The sequence below is a fragment of the Metarhizium robertsii genome (genome assembly GCF_000187425.2).
Source record: "Metarhizium robertsii ARSEF 23 chromosome Unknown MAA_Scf_5, whole genome shotgun sequence".
Classification (NCBI taxonomy): domain Eukaryota; kingdom Fungi; phylum Ascomycota; class Sordariomycetes; order Hypocreales; family Clavicipitaceae; genus Metarhizium; species Metarhizium robertsii.
In genome coordinates this window covers 983,717-1,007,165 of record NW_011942193.1, presented here as the reverse complement: position 1 = coordinate 1,007,165, position 23,449 = coordinate 983,717, and the positions used below count along the sequence as shown (strand labels likewise).

Below are 23,449 nucleotides of genomic sequence, written 5' to 3'. Positions count from 1 at the left end.
GCGACTATTAAGCTCTGCAGAATCTTCGTTCTTGTTAGTAAATGCTATCCTGACGTGCATTTGATGAAACAAGTGGGAAGTGTGGTGTTGGCGAGAGATCAGAAGTCCAGTTCATTCATCGAGTCCGAAGACTCTAACATAAGAGGTACCAGAAATAATGAAACAATTGTGTTCTTATCATCATATAGGTACGCCTTGGAAATGTGTAGGCATGATAGAAATGCGTCGACTTACAGTTAAGCATTAAAAAGCTGATTGACAGCAGATTGACAATTGACTTGGTATGCAATTCGGAGTGATAACACCAGGCGGACGAAGAGGAATCAGGAAAAAAAAAGCCATGCTGCCAAATTATTAGTAGAAGTTAGTCTGCCGCCAAGGTCCCCACCTTGGATAGCTGGACCAGCACCACGTGATAATGCATGTGATTGAACGGCCCCTGCTGCCCTGCTGTGGCTGTCCCTGCGACTGCCCACACATTCTGCCCTAACTAAGCGAAAATTTGCTGCTCCACACAAGACTTCGAGACTTGCGACCTCGCCAACTGAACTCCCCGACCATTCCTTCATTGTCGACCAGCAAGAGAACACAGCCAAGATGGGTAGACTTCACAGCAAGGGAAAGGGCATTTCTGCCTCCGCGATCCCATACTCTCGCGCCGCGCCTGCGTGGTTGAAGACCACCCCCGAGCAGGTCGTTGAGCAGATCTGCAAGCTTGCCAGAAAGGGTGCTACCCCTTCGCAGATTGGTGTCATTCTCCGTGACTCCCACGGTGTTGCCCAGGTCAAGATCGTCACCGGTACGTCTTGAAAAGCGAACGATCAATGTCTTTTGTTACTAACTGAGTAACGCTAGGTAACCGAATTCTGCGAATCCTGAAGTCGAACGGTATGGTACCCTGAAGACGTTTGATACGAATGTGGTGAAGGAAATACACATATCACAAGAGAAACATGTCTCTTGTTTTGCCTCTGTGCGGTCAAGACTGACAGAGTGAATTTTGACAGGCCTTGCCCCCGAGCTTCCTGAGGACCTGTACATGCTGATCAAGAAGGTATGTCGAGCATGTGCTGCAATTTTGGCCTCGTTTCATCGGGTCCTGTGGCCATGTTTGAAATGTGCTAACATGCTACCCTCTAGGCTGTTGCCGTTCGCAAGCACCTCGAGCGCAACCGCAAGGACAAGGACTCCAAGTTCCGCCTTATTCTCATCGAGTCTCGAATCCACCGTCTGGCTCGTTACTACAAGACCGTCGGCGTTCTGCCTCCTACCTGGAAGTACGAGTCTGCTACTGCCTCCACCATTGTCGCATAAAGCGGAGAAATAGGATGATATAGTCGCAGCGCGTGGAAGGCGGATTCACTTGGTCCCGGAGTTGGGGAGGAAAATTATGGAACAACCTGCATTTAGAAGCCCTGATGCTTGGTCCTTGGTCTGGATGACCGTGACGAATGGTCGAATGAGCTCAAAAAAATGAAAGCAATTTGACTGCCCAACTTTTGAATCGTTCAATTGGAAACCGTGGTATCATTTTAATCGTGCCTAAAGGATTGCTCCCTAAACGCCTGCTTATGCGTGGTTTTGTCCAACAATGCGTCCCAACCCCGAGTCTACACTACTTAGCTATTATTGCCCTCCAATTCCTTTGACCTCTGAATAAGGTATTCGCCCAGAAATCGTAGAGGGTCCGTTGGCCTAATTGAGTCAGTAAGAATACACGGGCATGTCTTGCTCTGTTTTTTTTTTTTTTTCAAGTCGCTTACTGGTTCTTGGCCAACTGCTTCATACCCTCGAGTAATACACCAGTTACTTTCGTATTCAAGTATCTTCTTGTGGAATCACCATGTGCAGGTGCTTCTGAAGGCATAGTAAAGCCAGGGTCGGGATGTACAGACGGCGCTCGAGAACCTAGAGCTGGAGTGCCTGTTCGTGCTGGAGCTGGGCTGGGAGCTAGGTTGGCAGGAGCCGGTGACTATGTGTCGTCGTGTTAGCGGAATACGACGTTCCAGCTGTGATAGCTTAACAGAGCGCTTTGCACTTCAAATAACGCACCGCTGCCTGGTCAATTGGAGCATCGGACATGACAACATCTTTTTGAGGTGTGTCGATCGAAGGCGGCTGGTGCCCCGCCGTGGTGGTGACCGCGGTGCTGCTGGTCGGAGCCTTGTCAACCATAGGGGATGCGCGAGAAGCCTCTGGAGTCGCTTCTGATTTGGGTATTTCGTCTGCCATGCTGCCAGTGATTTTTCACGTAGAATTATGCCTGCAAGGTTCGAACTACTGGATTGTGGATGGGTTGACCGCGATCGCGCTGGTTGATTGCCCGTGGTGGCTGAAGTGGCTCAGGCAAAAGCGTCCTTGGGTAAGTTGTTTCAACGCGGTCAGCTGACTTCGTGTTTGCGCTTTCCAACTCCGTCGCGTCTGCCAGATCGACAACGCTCGATGTCGCAGGAAACGCTATCGCGTCTCGCATTGTGCTGATACCGATGGATGCGTTTGTAACACATTTTCACCGGTCTGACACAAGCGATGAAAGCTGCCGGTCTGCGTCTCACCGTGATAGTGCCGGTGAGCGGGCGCCAAAGCGCGTGAAGCGAGATGAAATCAAGAACCCAGGCCCAGACTTCCCAGACTCTGAAGAGTCTGACCATGGAAATGAGTCGCAAAAGAAGACTAATCGGGGGTCGCACCACAGTGAAGATGCGGATACTTCATACCTGCATGAAGCCACTGCATTTGAGAATGTCCTGCCACCCACACAGACAGATGCCGATGCAATTGAGGAATATGAACAGACGAGGTCTTCCCAAAAAGAGGCCGACAATGATGGTACTACCGCAAATACCAAATCTTTATGGATCAAAGGACGCAGCTCAATATATGTGGACGCCTTTAATCTCGCCCTCGATACAGTGTTAGAAGAAGAATCGGAACTGTTTGATGAGAAAGAGATAGAAGTTTTCAGGAGGTGGAAAGTATTGTCATACGAAGCACAGTATCTGTAAGTTCTATTGCTATATGCACGACTGTGCATGGAGTCTAACTTTATGGGAGATATGTTCGCCTGTTTCTCAGAAAAACCGCAACGTGGCATCGGTCCAGCCGTTTAGGATACTATTCCGATATTTCAGAGCCAGAAGAGGCCATTGCAGCCTTGCAAGCCATCCAGAAACTGCCAACAAAAAACAGCCAAGACACCGAGGAGCTAGTTCCGGGATTTGACCTCGAGAGGTTCAACTTGGGAGCAAGCTTCGCATTTGCTGATGCTTCTGAAGACTACATCAACAGTGTTGAAGAAGCAGCATCGCTTTTGCTCTTGGATGAACTCAAAGCATTGGCCAAGGATGCTAAGATCCAGGGAAAGAATAAGGCAGAACTCGTGAAACGTCTATGTCGAATGAGTCAACAACAAGTTGGGCTGATGGCGCTTGGATTGAGCCGGCAGAACAGTCGCGATTCTGACGTTTCTGTCTCTGACCAGGAGTCTGCCGGATCTTGCAAGAATGGACCCCTGAAGCGGCAAAATTCAAATCGAAACGAGCATTTTTTGAGCAAGATATTGGCCATTTTGGGACCATGCATTCGCTTGTCACCGCTTACCTACAAGCTTTTTGAACGAGTACACTTGGTGTTTTATCGATCTACTGAGTGGACGGAGAAATCACTTACCACAATAATCCTGGCCAAGATTGCGAGACGAAATTTCCCAGAGTACATTGTATGCAGGACCTCTACCATATTTGCTTCACGTTTACATCTTTTGGAATTTGAAGCGGGTATTCGCCTGGAGGCAGACGTGGATAACATACTTGAGTCTAGCGGAGTTCCTAACGAAGAGGATTTGCAACGGATCATGGATATCTTTGAAATGGTCTACCCTCGATGGAAGCAATATGTTAACGAGGAGGGAGAAAAGGAGCGGATGGTGTACGAAATGGGCGAGGGTGCCTACCTTAGGAGATTCAATCCTGCGCATTCGTATACTAGGATTATTGTAAAGGCTATGTGGGTAATGGGGAGACGGAAAGAATATGCTCGTGAGCATGGACTCCTTGAGGAATTGTTAGACCAGAAATTGTTTCACTTGTCTCGGCGAGGCTCATGGTATCAACGCAAGGCCTTGCTGGAGGAGCACTACATGCCCACTGTGCGTGATGACGAGGGGTCTGGGGATCTGGAGCAGCGAAGGAAGCAGTGGAAGAGAATAGCTGCTACAACCTGTGAAACAGCACTACAAGACCCCGACTGCCATTTGATCCATCACTATGATCTTCAAAAACGACTCATCAAGCTCGAAAGGAAGTTGCGAATTCCACGCCGACTACAGCATGACTTTGGACACGTCCGGCTGGCAGAACCCATTGAAATCAATGTCGAAGGAATACAGTTGAAAAGGTCTCCGAGTCTTAAACCTGGCACACAACAGGCTTCAACCAAGACCGTTTGGCTGGACGAATTGGATACTGGAGGCGAGTGCAGCGTGGAAGAGATGTGCTTGAGTCACTTCCGTTCCCAGGGCTGGAAGGGATATCACGCAGAAGGGGGAGCTATCCGCACCATCTTTGCATATCTCTTCTACGATATCCTGTTTCTCTACATACCCAACGTGTTCCAGACGGAATACCAGACCTGCCCTTTGGACCTGCACACAGATGCCTTCTTCTCCGCCAGAGCATCGGAGATCAACCACCGCCTCGTCGAAATAGCCAACGGACAGGGCGAACGGCTCCTCCGACAAGTCTGGGATAGAGAACACGAGCGCAGGACCAGTGTCGTCGGTTTAAACTGGGACTTTGACGTGGACGACATGGCGGAGCTGGTACGGTGCTTCAAAGGCAGTGCCCTAGCAGCCATATGCAAAGTCATGGCCCAGGAATACAAGCACCGGGGGGGAGGGGTGCCAGATCTAATCCTCTGGCGGGCAAATGACCAGTCAGCTGAAGGAGCCCGAAGCACACCGGAAGCACCGAGAGGCGAAGTCATGTTTGCAGAAGTCAAGAGCGCAAACGACCGGCTGAGCGATACGCAGCGGTTGTGGATCCATGTCCTTACTGGCGCTGGTGTTACGGTGGCTTTGTGTAATGCCATTGCTAGGGAGGTGAGAGAAGTGGATTGATTATACAGGACGGCGATGAGCACAAACCTTGTGAAGCTGACTGGCAATGTCTTGTACGACTATACCAGCTTGTGCTTGGTGTATAAGCACATACATTTGACGACTCCAGAGTGCTTTCTGCCTTGCCAGATTCTGCATCCGAGGCTGTGCGCAAACTGTAATTGTACAGTCGAGCCAGACACATTGGCGCAGTCCCATATGGAAGTGGAGATAATTGCCGCCAATCCACCGAGAGACGAAATGGTAGCCAAGAACAAGCCTTGCAGAGACCAACCGTTCTTCTGTATCAGACGCTCTGACCTATTGTGTGGGTTAAGCAATTCTCAAACCTTGTTTCTTCTTTCTCTTGAGCACCCTGGCAACATTAACAATTCCTAAACAGTTACTCGTGAGATGGAAGCGGAGTTGCAGACGCAGGACGGAGTAAACCCATGTTATAGAGAAAAACCGTCGCCTTGAACCAATGACAACCAGGGCCAGCAAAACTCCACACGAACCATACCACCAGGACCCGTTTCATCACCATGTTCGCTTCATTTCGTTCATAAGCATGTAATGCACAATGCTGGCACCCAAAAAAGCAAACTATAAGCTATCCGACGTCCCTAAATTTCCAGGAACGCACGTCAAAATGTTCCATGGTGTTTCTAGCTGTTACATGTAACATTTTTAGAAACGTTTTTAGAATCTGGATGGCCCGTTTCAGAGGCCTGCTCTAGGGATTCTCCTTAGCCGCCTGGGTTTTGGGAAACCGGACGAATCTTTAGGACTTGAGGCAAGGACCCCTGTCCACGTCACCCCGCTAAGGAATCAGCCCCGGTGAGAACTCGTCCTTCAACTCAGTGTGGGATAAGGGACCCGGGGTGATGTACATACATAAGAACCAGACAAAATACGTTGGTGAGCTGGCGGAGAAGAGGGTTATCCCTGGGGGGAGGAGCCTTGGAGATTTGCCGGCATGGTTGGCGTGTTGACGTGATGAGTATGAGTGGGTTAAGTTGTGCGTTACTTGTTTTATACAGACGGGGAACTTGGACCACGGCATAGACTGGGACATGCATCAAGATAGGCATGGCGGTTGCTTAGAGACATTCTTGTGAAGACGGGGGCTGCATCACGGAAGAGAATGGACGAATGGATATCGTGAATCTCACGCCTATAGTGTGAGGGGAAGGAAGGAAACTGTCTATATTCAAAAATAGTAAATAGCTAGCCAAATTCAATCGCAAGGAGACGTGGAAAAGCGCATAAATTACAAATATCAGAATCACGATGCCAAGTGCAAACCCCTCGCCGTGCCTCTGACACACATCACAGGATGGAACCATTCCCTCGGATCACGGGGCGTTTTCTCCCCCGCTAAAGGTCTCACTGCCTTGCAAAGCCACCAGCTTGCTACACTCGAGCCAAGGAAAAGAAAATCCCTTCATGACCTTTACAGAGCGACAAGTTTGCCCGTCGCACCCCCTCCAACAATCGTCCTCGCATGAAGACGGCATTTCACAGCGAGGTTGCCCACGAAAAACGCCTCATCACCCCTCTCGCCTCTTTCCAGCAATTGAAGAAAAGGCCACGAAGTACTCCGTACACTAGCTGATGTCGTCACCAGATCGAAGCAACCTCAAAGTCTCCATCTTGATAAACGAAGTGAGGGGAAATAGCATCGTGCTGCCATTTTTGCCCAAATAAAACCTCATCCCCTCAAGAAATATCCACACCTCACAACAGGCCAAAATTTCATAATAGTTATGCCTCTTCATATCAAAGCCATATGTATGCATGGCCCCCCTTCCCCAAATTTCATCGGCCAACTTCTCCCAGCACAAAAATGAAAATGAGAAAAGGCCAATACGTACAGGCTTTTTAACCCATTTCCATTTTCGCGGCATGCATGGGTGTAGTGCTCCCACCCACATCACGGCGCTTAGACCCCGGCCAATCACAACCCCCGCCACCATCGGGTGGGTGACAGGCACCAGGGCGGCAGCCAATCAAAAGACCAGTCCATCTCTGTCCGGGCGCTTAGATGCTGAGGCCCCACATGCCTCCATGGTGGTCCTTCCTTTTTTTTCCTTCTTTGTTTCTGATTCTCCTTCACACACGCGTATTTATTTCTGGCCCAGCGGAAACCACGCTTGGTCTAGCTTTTGAGAAAGTCACAGGCTCCGACTGGGGGAAACCTGGATCCTCCCCAATCACAGAGACTCCCCTCAGCGCCGGCAAAAGACGCCTTCAACTTCCAGTTCCAGTTCCAGGTCCCGGGGAGGGGGGGGGGGGGGGGGGGCGTGCTAGCGCTCGACTGCCCAGTCTTCCTTTCACCTGGTGACAAGAAGTGCTCGAAAGCTCCAAAAGGCAACTTACGACCGGGAGGGGCAGAAGGCAGAGGAACAAGCGGGGGGGTGTGAGTCCGAGAACCGCAGTGGTGTGGGGGCAGTAATGTTGGCGTCATGCCCACGATAGATACTTGGACTTGCACCTCCTCGACGGGAAGGGGGGGAAAAAAAAGAGCACAACTCCCGAGGCTGTGAAGCCGCCTGCTTGCCGGAAAGGCAAAACGGGACAAAGGCCAACGGAGGAGAACACACGGGGGGAAAAAGTTCGCGGGCCATGAGCTTGCCGTCAACGCGCACAACTAAAAACCCCCCGTGTAATGCAAAGAACAACCGCGGCCTAATGCAGACGCGGCGGCCATCTGATACGCCCGCCGCTGGCTCCGTACAGAAGGTCGAGAAGACGAACAACTAGCCAGGAAGCCGTACTTGACGTGTTCCATTGTCTTGCGGTCAGCCGGGACGGACTGAACCGCCGCAGGCAGCACGCGTAGCCCATCCTCGCATGGCTGCTGCCGCCGTCCACTATGGCGACCCAATATGCGGCCCTTTGTCGACCCAGTCCTACCGTCGAGACAGACAGAGCAAGACGAGAAGCGCGAATCGCCGGGCTGTTCAAAATAGCAACTGGACAATAACAATGACCCGGCAGAGGTCCGTACAGTGAAACCTGCATGGGTATTTTGCAATCTCCTCGGACAGGCCTCGACGTGAATCCCCCTCCCCCGCCCGCAGAGCGGCAAAATACTCTCTTTTATCCCCGGTCGAGATAGGACATCTGGGCAGCATCAGGACCCTCATTTAACTGCAAAATAGGCTGTACGACTATCGGCGCTGGCAAGTAGGTAAGCAATGTCAACCGCCACGTCGTTTCTATTAGTCGTGTCTTGGCCTGTATGTACATCCGGCTCGGCCGTTCACTATGCGGCCTTCCCGCAATGACCCAGGTTACGCAGACCTGGTTTGGCGGCCCGGTACATACACAGACTGCGTAAACCTCTGCTCCGTAATAAATAAACAATGTCCATGGCCGGTTCTGATATTCCCTCGGCTGCACGTCGTGAATGCTGGTTACCGCTATCATCTCCACCCGTGGCTCGACATGCAGGTGACGCCTTGTTATCTTCACTCATCACAGCTGATTTTTTGAGCCTGACTATGCACAATGACTGCGAAGGGACATTACAATCATTTTAGCCGTATATTGCCCTATATCATCTTTGCGCCACTCTATGCGCCTGTCTGCCTTCCCCCCTCCCCATTGCCCTTCGGCTGGCCCACTTCCTACCATCCTTTCCACGCTGTGGTATCGAACGTATTCCGATGTTACCTGTGCAAGGTCATAAAGATCCTAAGCCAAGGCTCAACTCTGTAGAAACGCCACAAACTCCTCCCAATCGAAAGAAAGCCTCCCGCATATGCCAAAATATCCCAGACACATCCTTCATTGGCTCTCCTCCCGTCCAGCGTAAAAAATGCAAAGAGAGAAAGAAAGAGAGAGAGAGAAGAAATAATAATAATAATAACCGGAATTGATGAGAGCCCCTTTGTAATTTGAGCCCATGTGCTGCCCATGGTATAGATAAAAATAACCCTTCAGCCATGGATTCAGCTTGTTCAGAGTATTAGTGTCGTACCTACGCGCACTGACGTCCAATATTGTTTTTTTCTCGCGCGGAAGTGTTAAACAAGACAGCCGTTTCCTTGGCTCATGAAAATAATAATATAGAGGAAATGGCGACTAGAAAAGGGAGTTCACCATGTGTCCCAAGGGGCCGCCAGCGCCCGATTCGATTGCATCGTTATTTGATTCCCGGAGCCATATGCCAGGTTGTTGTCATAGTTGTCGTCGTTAATCGGATTTCCCGTTGTTATCGTAGTAATTGCCTTGGCTATCGGCAGGCTTTCATTCCACCTTCCGTCTCTTGCCTCTAGGGGCAGGATCCATGCGCGGGGTGTAAGTGACAGTTCTAGTAACAACTTCCCGGATATGTCGAACGCTTGTGCGGGAAGAATTTTGCTTCTTCTCCGGGCGCCGAGCCTTCAACGCGGCATCCCAGTCGAAGACAGAATGAACAGACCTCGCGCTGAAAGGTGAACGAAGGGTGCTTGCGCTCAATGGTGAGTCGATATTGGAGATGGCAGGGCTTGGTGGCAGTTTCAAACTTGGGAATGAAGCTGGACCAGTTGGCGGAGCAGACATTGGGGCTGAGGTTGGGAATGGACTTGGAGGCACGACGGGTGCTGTTGTAGGAGGAGACGGCTTGCTGCTAACAGTAGAGGTAGGCGAGGATCGTTCGGTTTTCGAAGAACGATTTGCTCTTTCTGTCTCTGGATTGCTCTTGGTAGAATCGGGGCTAGAATCTCCGGGCGTGAGTGACGGTGAGTTCAAAGCCATTGCTTTCGACAAGAAGTCTGTGTAAGCGGATGGTGGACTAATGGGCGTCTTAATAAAATCCGGCTCTGGCTTAGACATCAAGTTCAAAGCCGAAAGAGGAGTAGCCGTGGTTGCAGATGTAATTTCTGAGGGGAATGTCGCCGTTACAGGCGTGGAGAGTTTCTCCAGCTTGGGCTTTGTGGTAGGCATAGCGGAGTAGAATGAGTATACACGTCGTCGAGTAACACCTCCAGACTGAATAGAGCCCCAGGTTTGGCAGGCTTGCCACGAAGGCGACGACGAGGCAAAGAGGCCAACGAGAGCAGCCTAGGAGGCGAAGAGATGTTGATGACCTGGGAGAGTCTTGAGGTGGGCGGTAGTCCCGAGGAGCGTTTGATTATAAGGTGAGAGAACTGTAGACAACAGCGTGAGGCAGTGAGAGGACGACAAGACTGGGCGCGGGAGGGGTGTGAAATGGATCGGAGCAGGCGTGCGTCTTGGTGTCCGGGCCTGTTGGCGGCAAAGAGAGCGCCGTGTTTTGGATATTATGCGCCGACGGACTGGCTATTGGTGTCAGATGGGCCCTCCTCCTAGCTTGGACGAGGGTCGCGAGAAGACGACAAGGGCGTCGCGGGCAGGGACACAATTTAGGGAGATGCTGTGGGGATCAAACGGGACCAGTAGCGCAAGTGTCCTTGTTGACCAAGCGCCGTGTTGCAGCTCTGTTTTCCGGGGCTTGGAACTGAGGTGATGAGTGATGAGTGCACCGAGGGCGAGAGTACTGGGGGGCAGCACACAACGTACATACATACACTTTCGACGGTCGACAGGGGTGAGGAGGGTGTGCACCGTGACGGGAAGGGGTGGAGATGGAAGGGGTGGTGGGATCTGCCAGACGTAGTATCCTTGTACGGGCCTCTGTAAGCTTCAGACACCGCTTGCTCGGGTGCTTGAGCGGGTGATGGGAGATGCAAGTCTTTGTTTCTCTTCGTCACGCTGATCTGACAGGCGCAAGGACTACTGAGGCCTCGTGGTGCCGGGGCGGTTTTGCGTGTAGCTGGTCGCTGGCTACTGGAACCGTGCTGCTGCCGAGAGATCTACTGCGTAGCGCTCTTCCGGCCACTTGAGTCGCACGCGACAAGTGTGATTCGGCGAGGAGGCGTGATAGTTGTGAAGGCCCTTAACCCTGACCTCGACGTCTGATTGGATGCCGATACTTAGACTAGCACAAGATTCTTCACGAGCTAGGAAGCCGGCAAGGAAGGGTTGATGGTATTTGCCGACGACGATGCTCACAGCAAACAAGCGAGGCCCCAAACTCTGGTTGGCTGGACCAGTTTCCTAATAGGTTGAGACGGGCGGCTTTATTCGCTGGGTATTTTGGCTTTCTCGTAAGCCCTGACGGATGGGATACGATGAGTCGAGAGCCGATTGGATTGTGCCCAGGAGTATAGATGGTCTGATGGAGATGGAGAAGATGGAAAGTCTCCGATGTGACTCTGATAGAGAAACCTTGGCGAGATATCGCGCTGGAAGTTTATTAAAGAGATCTTGTTGACCGGTCAAAAACCAGAGGCGGAGAGGATGCTGTTGATGGTTTCCAGAGTACGTATAGAAGAGAAGTTGATGAAGGGATGCAGGCGAGATGGACAGTATTCTGGCGATAGAAGCTCGAGTGCTGAAGAGAAGACCTTTATTTACTCGAAGTGGCGTAGGCTTGGTGTTCGATAGTTGCTTGATTGGGAAAAAGAAACAAAGTAATGCCGGACGAGGCCTTATGATAAGTTCTTTGGAATACAGCAGGAACTTGGACGACAGCAGAGTTGTTGATGCGGGAGCTGTTGGCTTTTTTATCCTTTTCAATCTTGCGTGTCGGCGCTTTGAGTACCCCGTGGCCGACGGGCCTCTTTCCCTTTCTAAAAGTCAAGTCGTCAAGAACAACCGTGGCACCTTCCAAGGTAACATGCCAGCTAGACGTTGCCGCTCGTCTTGCACCAGTTGACGCCTATCGTGTCTCCCGTCGTTCGCCTGCAGCCAGTCGATACAGATGCACCTTGGAATTTCTAGACTTGGAATTCAACCTCTGCTCTCCGCCAAACATGTGCAATCAGCCATGCGGTTCTCATGGACGGTGCCGCTGGCCTTTCTGATGGCCGCATCCACTACGGTAAGCCTTCGAAATAATGACTGTCGTTTTTGTTTTCGTATGCTTTGCATCTCGCATGCGGGCGTGGCTGACCGGACCCTAGGTCTCAATGCATCCGTTCGTTGACATGGGCCAATCTTCAAGGCGGTTAAGGCCGGTCCGCATGGCCATTGCTGTGGCTCACGATTACCCACGATCTGACCAAAGCCCAATTCAGCGAGCCCGCCACCATCATCGAGCGGTTCGTGAAGCGTCGCCTTGGCCTAAGTTACCCCAAGTTCTCAGATTCTCAACCCAAGGACTGGATGTCATACTCCTAGCTAACGAGCGCGCGGTATTATGAGACCATTGGTTTGGCCCAACCATTGCCTCTTTTCGTTTAGAATTCAGCCGTCCCGTTTCACACCTCTCACAGGATATTTCTAATGCATCTTATCTGTATTCCATACGAAGCGCATTTGCAAAAACGCAGTACATGAAAATGGTGTCTATTCTGGTCCTCTTGGTGGAAGGTGCGTTTGCATGACAAATGGCCTCGACCCAACCCTTCAGATCCCTCTCTAGGCACCGCATACATACTACTGATTGAACCCTTTGAATTTGTGAACCGACGGCTACTTGCCCATGTTGGGGGTGAGTGTCCCATTAGCTGGTTGTTTGTTGTTGGCTTGGGCGTCTGAAAAACCATCGGGGGAGCTCGCGACTAGACAGACAAGTCATGGGCAGTCGCGGATGCAAACCAAGCCGAGAGACCAACCAACGCCGAGCAAAGAAAAACTTGTGCCATGGTGGTAGCCATCGTTTGCTACCGTACGTGTCGTAAGGGATAAAGAAGCAAGAAATTGAGCTGCATATCGAACGTTAAACTTGCGTTCCAATCTCGGAGCGGATGGTGATGGATAATACTGAGGCTCTTGGAAATCATCTTTTTGTATCCATGTGGACAGGCTTGGGTTGTCCATCTGCATCGAAGCACTTACAAACAAGTATTGGGAAGCGACTTCACGCCCATTTGTACTCGAATGATGCCCGAGACACCACCATCCAGTCCCCGTATCTTTAGACCCTCCCCTCCTCATTGCTGTCTTCCTGTCATGACAAGCCACGATTCCCGAGGTATCCTCATTGTGGTAGGTTTCCCACATCTATTCGTTCGTGGGATTGCGTGGTGCATTGACATCGCTCTCTATGGATCAAACGTCGCGCATCAATGACAGGTCAGATCTATTTTCCATCATCGTGCTCTACTAGCATACCATCAACCCGACTACGTCTTATGCTGGTGGTGACTGCAGTCAGATCGACTGGGCTCCCTTCACGAAACCCACAGCAAGTCAGATAGTTCAATATCAGGCAGGGTAGGACAGAAATGAGACAACAGGTAGCAGCAGAAGCAAAGCAGTGTCCGACAAAGTTTGTGTTTTTATGTGGTGGTGGTGGTAGCGGCGGCGGCGGCGGCAGCGAATGCTTCTTGGAGAGTTGCGATTCGATTGACAGGGCTGGCCTATTATCATCTATCTGGGAGGAGCTAATCACATGTTAGTTGCTTTTACTTTGGTCCATAACTTTCTGTCGAAGGAGTGAGGTACACTCTAACGCGCCAGACAGACGAGAGGCCAACGGCTGGATGTGTTGCGCATGTGCGATATATATTCCATGACAAACTCAGCATTATCAACTTTATCAGTGACTGAAATAGTCTGGAAGACCTACCTAAACGAGAGAAAAGTTCGGTCCGATAAGAGGGAGCTTGATCCGCAAACGATTTGAATGTTGATATGGAGGAGGACTGTTGATGTTTTGCACAGGTAGGAGTCTAAGATATATTTCAAGATAACTTATGCAACCTAGGCGAAGGTCTTGATTGGCAGGATTCGGATTTTTCGCGTACTTGACGTTACAAGACTTTTGGACGAGAAACATCTACCATGAACAACAGTCCACGGTTTTGCATAACCTACACCAGAGTTTTGGACTCAAGTTTTCACTTGTGTTAGCGTTGGCTGCTGTGGCCTAGTGGAACTCAGTGAGCGATAAAATATCGGATTATCACACTAACTTATAGGCACAAAGCCTTTTCGTGCCTTGCATGTAAGTGCTCACTTTTGATTGGCAATATTGCCACTCGGCAGCGTTCTTGTCTTCGAAAACAGATGGATTCACGGCGACATTATGCTGCGAGTCTTGGCCAAACCCAAAGGGTGGTTGTGTTTAGTTGAAATACCAACACAAAACTCATTGACAAAGACTTATTAGCAGCATGGAAACGTACAAGAATCCTGATGATCAAAATCGTGGTCGCATCGAGAAGATTGCTGGCTTTGAGCTGGCGATACACTTGGCGCATTCCTTCGAGAACCGATTTTATGTTCGATATACACCAAGTTTAATAAACAACAAAGCCATGCCCAAACGCACCGAAAAAAAGGGGCATACAAATCTGAAGACGAGCAATTTCATAATTTGATTTTGAAATAAGTCTCATGAGAGGAGCACCTTCCTTGGCCCGCGTTAACAGATATGATGTCAAAGCGGGCCAATTCTCACCATACAACTATCAAATCAATAATAATAATGAGGCACTCCAGACAGCCCTGAGGTATGTTTTAAGCAATCTGGGCTAATTATGCTTAAACAAACATCAAACAGACCATTATTTGTATTGAATCAAGGCGGCCTGGTAAAGAGCCTTGACATCTAGCTCTTTTTAGCGGCGAATCAGACGACACAAACTACCGCCCATGTCAAACGGCCCGTGGCGGCAACACCCGTCATTGAGCGTCAAATGAGAAGCCAGAAATCGATGCGTCGCGCGGCAACGTGCTCGCTCAAACAAGTTTGGCTAGAGGCTGTGTGTGATTCAGATGCATACTCGCCGAGAGCAATAAGGGGGATGTGACATTGAGAATAGGCCAGCGAACAACAAGTAAGTGCCCAGAAACTCCTCCAAATACGGACGCGCGGGGCTGAAGAACAGAACATTCAAGTCGATGGGCATGCAATAATTTCGCACAGAATGCATGTTATACGTCATACCAACGATAATTTTGCATTTGGAGCCTGCACAAGCCAGCCAGTCATCAACAGGCAAGCCGCTGGACGTCGCAGAAGATGCTCCTTTATCATGAGTCTGATATAGTCAAAGACGACACTATTATTACTTGCGGCTGGACAGACGCAGTTAATCTTGATATGGCAACGAGATTCTGTGGTACTTGCATAGCCAGTCTCAGTCAGTGCAAAGAGCTGGATGCAAGGCGCTGAGTTTGCTGTGCCAACTCACAGTTGTCTACGGAGCAACACTACGAATTTATTGCAACGAGACAATACGGAGTACTCCGTACACAGCAGGCAATTGATTGACACTTTGCAGCTGCGCAAAAGCAATTCTTGGCAATACAGAGTACCTGAAATACCGTTTTTGCGCTATTACGGAGTAACACATCTTGAATTTGCGCCTCCCAGGCGCCTGGCAGCTGGTGAGAGAACACGAGAAATCCCGTTCCCGGCCCTAGCCACTAAGAGTGACCAGAATCCTAGAGATTTTCTGGCCAGTCATGTGGACAAAATGACCGTCTAAGTGGCGGGATTCGCGGTTGATGCCTTGGAACTTGGCCCATAAGCCAAGGATGGCCAGTAGTAAGCGGCGACCATGCAACCCAGCTGCCCGACAGCGCACTCCAAAAGTGGTGGCAATCATGTCCCATGAAAAGGCATGCGTTAGCACGGGACGAGAGAAACCGCATCCTGGCCACTTTGCATGGTGCTGTTGCGCTCGGTTCTGTCGTGGACGTATCGAGGAGACCGACCGAAACATGTTGGAAAGACACGAGGCTGGTCCATCATGCCCCCGCTTGTCGAAACCATGAAGATATTCTGTCAACGGCGAGGCATACCGAGTACTGAGGCGGCTTCTCCAGCTCACCGACTTTTTGTGGCATCCTTAGCTCTCATGGAAAAGAAACATGGCGTTTCTCGGGTACCGGGTTCTTACCACGACCTTTGGACGATAAACGTGACTAACAAACAAACAAACAGATGGAAACACACTCCGTACACTCACACTTCTGTAGTTTTCGCACGCTGCTGAGATATTGTAGCGCGGCTACAGGTGGCCAAGTTCCGTGCATGATTCCATCACCAGGACCAGGTATCATGTCGCCCATCACATTGCAGTAGGGGTTTGACCCAAAACGATGGCACTGTGATAACAGTTTCTCTTTTCCGTGTCTATACAGTGCCTAAATTGCAATCATGCACTCAACTTGCCAACACACGCAGGCGAAACGGGAAAGCTCTCGGACTAATTTTAGCCTAGAATTTCTGGCAGGGGTAGAGCTGGTCAGCATCAGAGGACAAAGTTCTCCGTACGGAGTGGTCAGTAGACCAAAACTTCAGTGGTGACAGTCTTGTGAATTCCCTGACCAACGGACGAAACTCAGCCTGTGTGCCTGTCTTGGTCCAATGTCGTATTATCCTGATGCCAGCTCATCGACACATGAAGGGTCAGCCACAATAGAAACAAACTGTTGATCGTTCTTCCAAGGAGACTGCAGAGAACGGCAAATTTTGCAAACGAGAATAAATTTCTGACTTTTCGGGCAACCTTGCACGCATACACATACTTGGGGAGCTGTCTCGTTTCCACGATCCTCTTTGCAAGCCAAAGAAGTGGGGGTGCAAATAACTGAAGCATACCGAGTGCTCCGACGAACGGAGTAGTACAAGACCTCAGTGTGTCCAAAAGTTGGGGGCTGGATCAAAGGATCATGATGAGGAGGTGGGTGGAGGACGGACAAAAGCTTGCGGCTCTTGCGTACTCGGCACAGTGCTGCATCCCTCTCTATCCTCAGACTGCCCAGGTTCCTACTAGGGCACCTACCTACTTAAGTAGGTAGGTCTGGCAAACATCACGAATACAACGTTTCAAACTACGCCGCGTAATCAATTAAAAGTCGCTCGTACAGCCGGAGAGCCGGCAGAAGAGGTGTACTTCTGTCACGGGCGGCGAAGTGCGGGATGCGAACGAAGAGCGTGCGGCTGTGGGAGACAAATGTTTTGAGTCAGAGGGGCCTTGTGTGTGGTGGCTAGAGAAGGGACGAGGACAGAAAGAGATAGAACTTGAAGAGGTATGGGGGGCCAGTGAGCTGCCCGACAGCGCAATGCCTTCGGGGTTCTGAAGCCATCAATTCCCTCTGGCAATTAAGGACCCTGTCGAGTAACCACGGCGCTCAAGACGGACGGGGTGGTACTACTACTACTTGGGGCCGACGCCGGATTCGTTCAATGTTGAGGGTTGGGGGATGGCCCCGTGGCTGTGGTGGTTGATGAGTCACGATTGCTGGCTTAAAGTACTACTACTGACTGGATGATGATGGCTGCTGGGACGGCTAACTCGGACGATGCAGAGCAGAGCGGAGCAGATCAAGACACGACTGATCATCCCTGTCGATCGAGAACAAAAAAACACTAAAAAACCAGGACAAAAAAAAAAGACAGAGTGCAAGCAATTGCGCTGGAAAGTGCCCTCTGCGTCCTCTTGCCTCCTTCCCTACAATGTACATACATACATACCTAAGGGTACGGAGTACTCCATACTCCGAAGGTAGGCACGCAAAGCACGGTGAGCAGGGGGTGACCCGTCTCATACCTCAGTTCTCATGTTCTCGTACCACCTATCCTCGTGGAGCGGGTCCATATTGTGCAAAGAGCGGAGCATGGCGAGAACATGGTACGCCTGGGAGCTACGGAGCAGTGCTACAGTGCTGTGTTTGAGCAACCTTGTCACCTCGTTGCTTGTCGTGTCTTGCTCGTTCAAAGTGCGGGAGTGGGAGCCGAGGAGCGTGGGTGGGAAGCTCAGCCCATCAAAGTATCTTAGCCACCGCTCGTAGACATGTGGAGCAGCTCGTCCTTCCTCCAACTTGGGTGGCCATGGCAGCTGTGACATGGGAGTCTTCAGCACAGTCTGGACCAATGGACCAATGCGCCAGGGTGGCCCGGCACACGCAACAATTCTTGTACGTGAGGAGGGATGAAGGGTGATGGACTATCAAACAGCTTTTCTCATGCTTTAAGCCGAGCAGTGAGTGAGAAAGAAAGAAAGAAAGAAAGAAAAGACGAGCAGCAAGCTGGCCATGTCCCGCAGTGGGAACCGTGACTACGGAGTAGACTGAGACCCAAAACCTTACGCTCCTCGCATATGGAGTACATATTAGTATGTACCCCGTACTCCGTACATGGCAAAAAGCTCTCGGTCATGTTCACGAGAGAAACTGGTCCGTGCATCATGTCATCTCCTAGCAAATCAACAGCAAAGTCGCGCAGCCAGCTAGTGGCCAAGTGGGTCTTGTGTTCAGGACCCACCAAGACGCTGAATCAGCCAGTAACAAGTGTTAAAAGAGGCCAGGGCCCCCGCCTCAGCAATCAAATCAAATCACATCCTCGCATTTTCATGCATGTACCGTCGTCTCTTTGACAGCCAGCCATTCAATTCCCTCTCACACAACAGCCAATCAATCCCACCCAACGGCTCTTTCATCGTCCACTCAACGGCCACCGCTGTTGAGGTCGCACCAAAAGGACAAAAGACCAGTTGACACACCAGACCTTGACATCCATCCTAACGCGTCTGGTGCGCCCCCCCATCTCTGTGGCACAACCAGACTCACCATTCGCCGACCAGGCTGCCCCAGCCATTCACAGCAACTCGACTATCTGTCGAGGTGTTCGGTACCCCGTACTACTTGGTGCCTTGCGCGCGCCCCAACGTCCAGTCAGAGCGAGCCTGAGCGAGACAAAAGGGAAATAGAGGGCAAAGCTCGAGCCAGTTTGCGCCAACTAACCCGTTCGTCGGCGGCCAGCTGGCCTGTCATTGCAACCAGCTCAGACCAGCCGGGCGCCTGTGTGAGAGCCATCGACGACTAACCGCCTCGCGCCTCTCTTCATCGCTAGTGCCGTGCTGGCAATAAGCGTTAGAGCCGCTGGCTTTGGACATTTGGAGGTGCAGCTCCGGCACCAGGTCCGGGTTCTGAGCCTCAACAGGCGGCTCAAGTGCTTCCCAGGTACTCCGTACCTGCCCAGACAGGTGAGAAGTGGCTTACTGGCACGAGCAGACACCGGCTTTGACGTACAGAGCACTTGGGCGCTGGCTACACGCACTGCGCACTCGTGCATTGCGCTGAGCGCCAGCCCTGCGCGCTGACTCTGCAAGTCCATTTTTCAACATTGAAATTTCCTCATCTCAGAACTGCGCCGCGCCGCGTCGCTGCCCGCCCCATTTCCATCCCGCCCCGGCTGGGCACATCGACCTTTTGCCTTTACCTTTACTATACTTGAATTTATTTTATTTTATTTTTATTTTTATTTCATCCTATTCTCGACTTGTTGGACCCCCGCGACCGGGCTGGTTGTCTGCATCGGGCCATCTCCACCAGGGCGGCGCGGTGTGTACTCATGTACTACTACTACGGAGTACTAGTACCAGTATTGCTCCCCGCCTTGTCGGACATCGGCAGCCTTGTTACCGGAAACCGGGCGGCACCTCTCCAATAGCCTCTGGAACTAAGAACTGGGAACGTTGGGACCTGGGAAATTGGGAACCCGGCTCCTCTTCTTCCAGCTCTCCACCACTCGACGTCGTCGAGCTCTGTCCCAAAAACCGCCCACTCCCTTCTCCTCAGCAAATCAGCTCCCGATTTTTGCGCGTCGCCCATTCGACCTCATCGCAGCTTCGTGATCGCAAAAGGCCTATCATCGTCGCCATCATCCTTTTCGCCCTCTTCATTGGCCGCTTTTGCCATCAGGTGACTGCGCATCGCTGCGCGTTTTGACTGTCTTCATTTGAGTCGCTATCAATCAGGGCGCAAAGAGCTTCGTCGCGTCTCAACGAGCTCCGTCATTGAGCTCCGTCGCGCCATTGCAATAGGACACGGCTTGTGTCACACGGGAAACAAGGTATGCGCAGTTGCGAAGCTTCCTTATTATCATTTCAATAGAACCACGCATCAACCGTTGGCGCCATTCTATTAGCGCCCATCCTGGCGTTGTTCTTGGTCTTGATATTCTGCCCGTCGCCATATACCTCCCTGACTGCGCGCTTCTTTGCCACTGTGCTTGTTCTTCCTTTTTTTTCTCCTTCTTTTCTTTTGCCTCTTCTTGTACTTGATCTCTGTCTACACACGCTTCGCCCCTCACTCGCACAATGCCTCGCCATTTGCGCGCTCGCACATCATATTGCCGTCTTTGAATCCGAGGCTGCGAGAGCCTTGTCGACTGGTTCACTCGCCATGCGCCTGTGCCATCGCCACTTGTTGTCCGCGTTGTTACGGACGCGTCCAGCCTCACTAGCATTCGCCGTCGTAGCGATTGCATCTCACGAGCAGTAGAGTCGAGACGAGCAAGCGCTCTTCCATCTCCAGCTTGTGCAATCTGCGGCGTGCGCTCAACTCACATATCATCTTGGGTCTTGTTCCTGCCATGCTACCTTGGAGGCAGCTCTTGTGCAAGGTACCTACCGGTCTCTACATGCTAAAACAAGCATTGCCTGCGTTCACACCACCACCCCGAAAGAAACCCCCTCCCGAATACCGTCAGGATGGGATGAGGTACAGCTCGGCCACCAGCCTGCTGGCGTTTGCGCCGAGAGCATCTATCTCGACGGCCACTGACTGATTGTGAGCTGTTTGTTGATCTGCCGCGGCACTGAAGGCAGGCAGTCGTGCTGCTCGTGCCATGCCCAGCTATGCGACCACGACCCTCGGCTTTCGCCACGGCTTCTGATCCCTTGTGGCCACCGGAGCTGCTGCGATGACCGCTATGACTGCATTGCAGTCTGGCTGTTGGCGCAGTTGGGCTCGGTGGACCTGGGTAGTGCAGTCGGTCCCTGGCCTGCATGAGCATTGAGGGGGCTGCCAACGCATCACAAGTGTGGCCACCCAAGCTTGGCTAACAACCCTCTGTCTGCCTTCCCCCGGCTCTTGTTGAGACGGAAAATCCACTGACAACATTGTTGAATCTGCTTTTTCCTTTGCCTGTGTGCAGCGTAGCTAACCGCCGTGGTTGGACAGGTTGTTGTCGTCTTCTCGGCTGCTGCGGCTCATCGTCAAGCAGACGGCCTTGCTCATCTTTCTTGCAGCAGCCCGCGCCTCTCCCGCCTTTGAGGGCAACAATTTTAAACGTCGAGCTGTGGCTGGATTTCAGGCCGCTTTCCCTCGACTACGACGTCAATCTGCAGGCGCCTCTGGCCGACCCTTGGAGGCCACCATCGCCCTGAATTTAATTTTTGTTTTGGCACTACGTCGTCGTGCCAGCTCACACACCCTCTACCGGAGCCTTGGGTGCCTGTACAGCCAGCGGCTTTGCGACTGACGGCCTGCCTTAGCCAAGTGACCAAGGGCCCTGCCGGGAGTAACCGTGCCCAACTCGAACCCAAGCAAGGCTGTGCATTTTAAGCAGCTATACTCGCCACAGCGTCGACCCGTCGCGACTATTCGTTATCTGCCCTCGAAACCTCTTTGCTTGGCTGCCGTGTCCTTAAGTGCTGCTTGAGGCCCCTCCTTTTCTCATTCGTTCCCCCACACACACGCTCGCGTCATTCTCGCCAAACGTCCTCTGGCGGGCTCCGTTACCCAGTTGGCGCTTGTTCAACCGTCGAGCACGCAAAACACCAAACATGTATCAACCACAATACGGCGTGCCGCAGCAAGGCATGCAACAAGTTCCGTATGGCATGCCCGGTATTCAGGCCGCCGCAATGGCTGCCACAGCCGCTGCCTCCGGCTCAAATTACCCCTACATGCACTCGGATCCCAGCATGCCTCAGACCTCACCAAGAATGGCCGATGGCTCCAAGAAGGACAGCCGGCAGTCGCCGAGAATGAACAACATGTCGCAAATGCCCCGAAGGATGAGCCAAGTTACAAGTCCAGGTATGCCCAATGCCCAGGGCATGATGAACCACGCCGCAGGAAGGCCGGTTGCGCCGCCGCAAATACCACCTGGGCAAGCGATGCCACACCCTCAATCGCCTGAAATGCCTGCTGGCGGTGCTGAAGAGTCTCCTCTCTACGTCAACGCGAAACAGTTCCACCGTATTCTGAAGCGCAGAGTTGCCCGCCAGCGACTAGAGGAGCAACTACGACTCACATCCAAGGGCCGCAAGCCGTACCTACATGAATCACGTCACAACCATGCTATGCGACGGCCCCGTGGCCCCGGCGGCCGCTTCTTGACGGCTGAAGAGGTTGCTGCCATGGAGAGAGAGGCAAAAGGAGAAGACGGAGCCAAGGTTGAAGGTGGCGACAATACCAGCGACAAGCCGACAGAATCTGTGGGAAGCAAGCGCAAGTCTGAAGCCGAGGCCCGGTCGCCCAACAAGAAATCCAAGACAGACGCACAAAATTCAGAAGAAGACGCAGCAGAGGATGATAGCTGAGATGCCGGATGGGTTTTGGCAGCGCGGGAGGAGGACCAGCAATTGTTTAGCAGCCTGTATATTTCACGATGTCATGATGGCAGAAGTATCTGTTGCACCGTCCTCATTTTATTTTACTATAATTTCCGGGTATTTCGAGCAGCTCTTTATTTTCTTAGTTTGCTTGCCCCCCCTTTTTTGTGTGGGAACTGGGTGTTTGGCAGGGCCGCAGAAAGCAATGCCCGTGGAAAGGGTCTCTGATTTGGGATATCCTGTTTGTGACCTCTGTGTAACTTAAGAGTTGGCGGGACACCAAGACTTGGAACAACTTGTGGCGAAAGGCTGGATTTGCTTTAATTACACACATGGACTGGCAACAGCATACCGATGCTCATCATGGAAGGGATGGGCGGAAACTTGGGATTACGGGATGGTCAGAATGCATGGATGAATCGAAACGATGGATACCCTTGTTCCCTGTGTCTCTCATTCTCTGTTGTCTCTCACTTACACTCTCTTTCTGTCTTGCCCTCTTTCTACCTCAACCTTCTCTCTATTTTCTCTTTACCATATTGACAACTATTTCTTCTTTACACTGAGAAGTGTTCTCTTTTCTGTTTTATTTTCTTCAAGGCTGCCCAGCTTTTGTTTTTGCCGCTGGATTGGCAAAAATACAGAGCATCTACGAGGAGCATGACTGGTGCGTTACGGCTGGCACATGGCTAGCAAGCACCTGGCAACTTGGAATGGGCAGCCAGGATTGGAATTCTACAAGGAGGGAGGAAGAGGGAAACGATGTAAAAAGCGCCCCTCCCGTCCTCCCCCCTCCAAAAAAAGGTACAAAATATGGTTCTCCAAAACAACACAAAAACAAGAGACATGCCGAAGCAAGCTGGAAAGAGAAAATGATGTCAGGACACATTCCCGGGAGAAGAAGGAAAAAAGGGGGAGGGGACCCCTACTTTTGGGCGATGTGATGGATATAGATTCAACTAGGGTAGTCCGTCACCGGATATTACCGTGATATCAGTTGCTGTATGTAAATTGATTTCTTGGTATTCGTTTTTCT

The 23,449-nt window shown here is 51.4% G+C and overlaps 6 protein-coding genes across 6 annotated transcripts; 3 read left to right on the top strand and 3 right to left on the bottom strand.

The window, feature by feature from the left end:
* Positions 1-597: 597 nt before the first annotated feature.
* MAA_04345 (ribosomal protein S13, S15 family) lies at positions 598-1,314 on the top strand (the record flags this gene model as incomplete). Its single annotated transcript, XM_007822343.2, has 4 exons — positions 598-799; positions 856-888; positions 1,008-1,054; positions 1,141-1,314. 4 exons carry the CDS (start codon positions 598-600, stop codon positions 1,312-1,314), a joined length of 456 nt encoding a protein of 151 aa, XP_007820534.2.
* Positions 1,315-1,619: 305 nt separating this feature from the next.
* Positions 1,620-2,232, bottom strand: MAA_04346 (Dpy-30 motif protein; the record flags this gene model as incomplete). Its single annotated transcript, XM_007822344.2, has 3 exons — positions 1,620-1,695; positions 1,764-1,972; positions 2,053-2,232. 3 exons carry the CDS (start codon positions 2,230-2,232, stop codon positions 1,620-1,622), a joined length of 465 nt encoding a protein of 154 aa, XP_007820535.2.
* A 254-nt stretch (positions 2,233-2,486) lies between these two features.
* MAA_04347 (coiled-coil domain-containing protein MTMR15) lies at positions 2,487-5,116 on the top strand (the record flags this gene model as incomplete). The annotated part of the gene is made up of 2 exons (XM_007822345.2): positions 2,487-3,001; positions 3,055-5,116. The coding sequence occupies 2 exons, from the start codon at positions 2,487-2,489 to the stop codon at positions 5,114-5,116; spliced, it is 2,577 nt and encodes an 858-aa protein (XP_007820536.2).
* A 4,236-nt stretch (positions 5,117-9,352) lies between these two features.
* On the bottom strand, positions 9,353-10,033 carry MAA_04348 (uncharacterized protein; the record flags this gene model as incomplete). Its single annotated transcript, XM_007822346.1, has 1 exon — positions 9,353-10,033. One exon carries the CDS (start codon positions 10,031-10,033, stop codon positions 9,353-9,355), a length of 681 nt encoding a protein of 226 aa, XP_007820537.1.
* Positions 10,034-17,613: 7,580 nt separating this feature from the next.
* MAA_11209 (ABC transporter Cdr4) lies at positions 17,614-17,916 on the bottom strand (the record flags this gene model as incomplete). Its single annotated transcript, XM_011413189.1, has 1 exon — positions 17,614-17,916. The coding sequence occupies one exon, from the start codon at positions 17,914-17,916 to the stop codon at positions 17,614-17,616; it is 303 nt and encodes a 100-aa protein (XP_011411491.1).
* Positions 17,917-21,639: 3,723 nt separating this feature from the next.
* Positions 21,640-22,401, top strand: MAA_04349 (CCAAT-binding transcription factor subunit B; the record flags this gene model as incomplete). The annotated part of the gene is made up of 1 exon (XM_007822347.1): positions 21,640-22,401. One exon carries the CDS (start codon positions 21,640-21,642, stop codon positions 22,399-22,401), a length of 762 nt encoding a protein of 253 aa, XP_007820538.1.
* Positions 22,402-23,449: the final 1,048 nt, after the last annotated feature.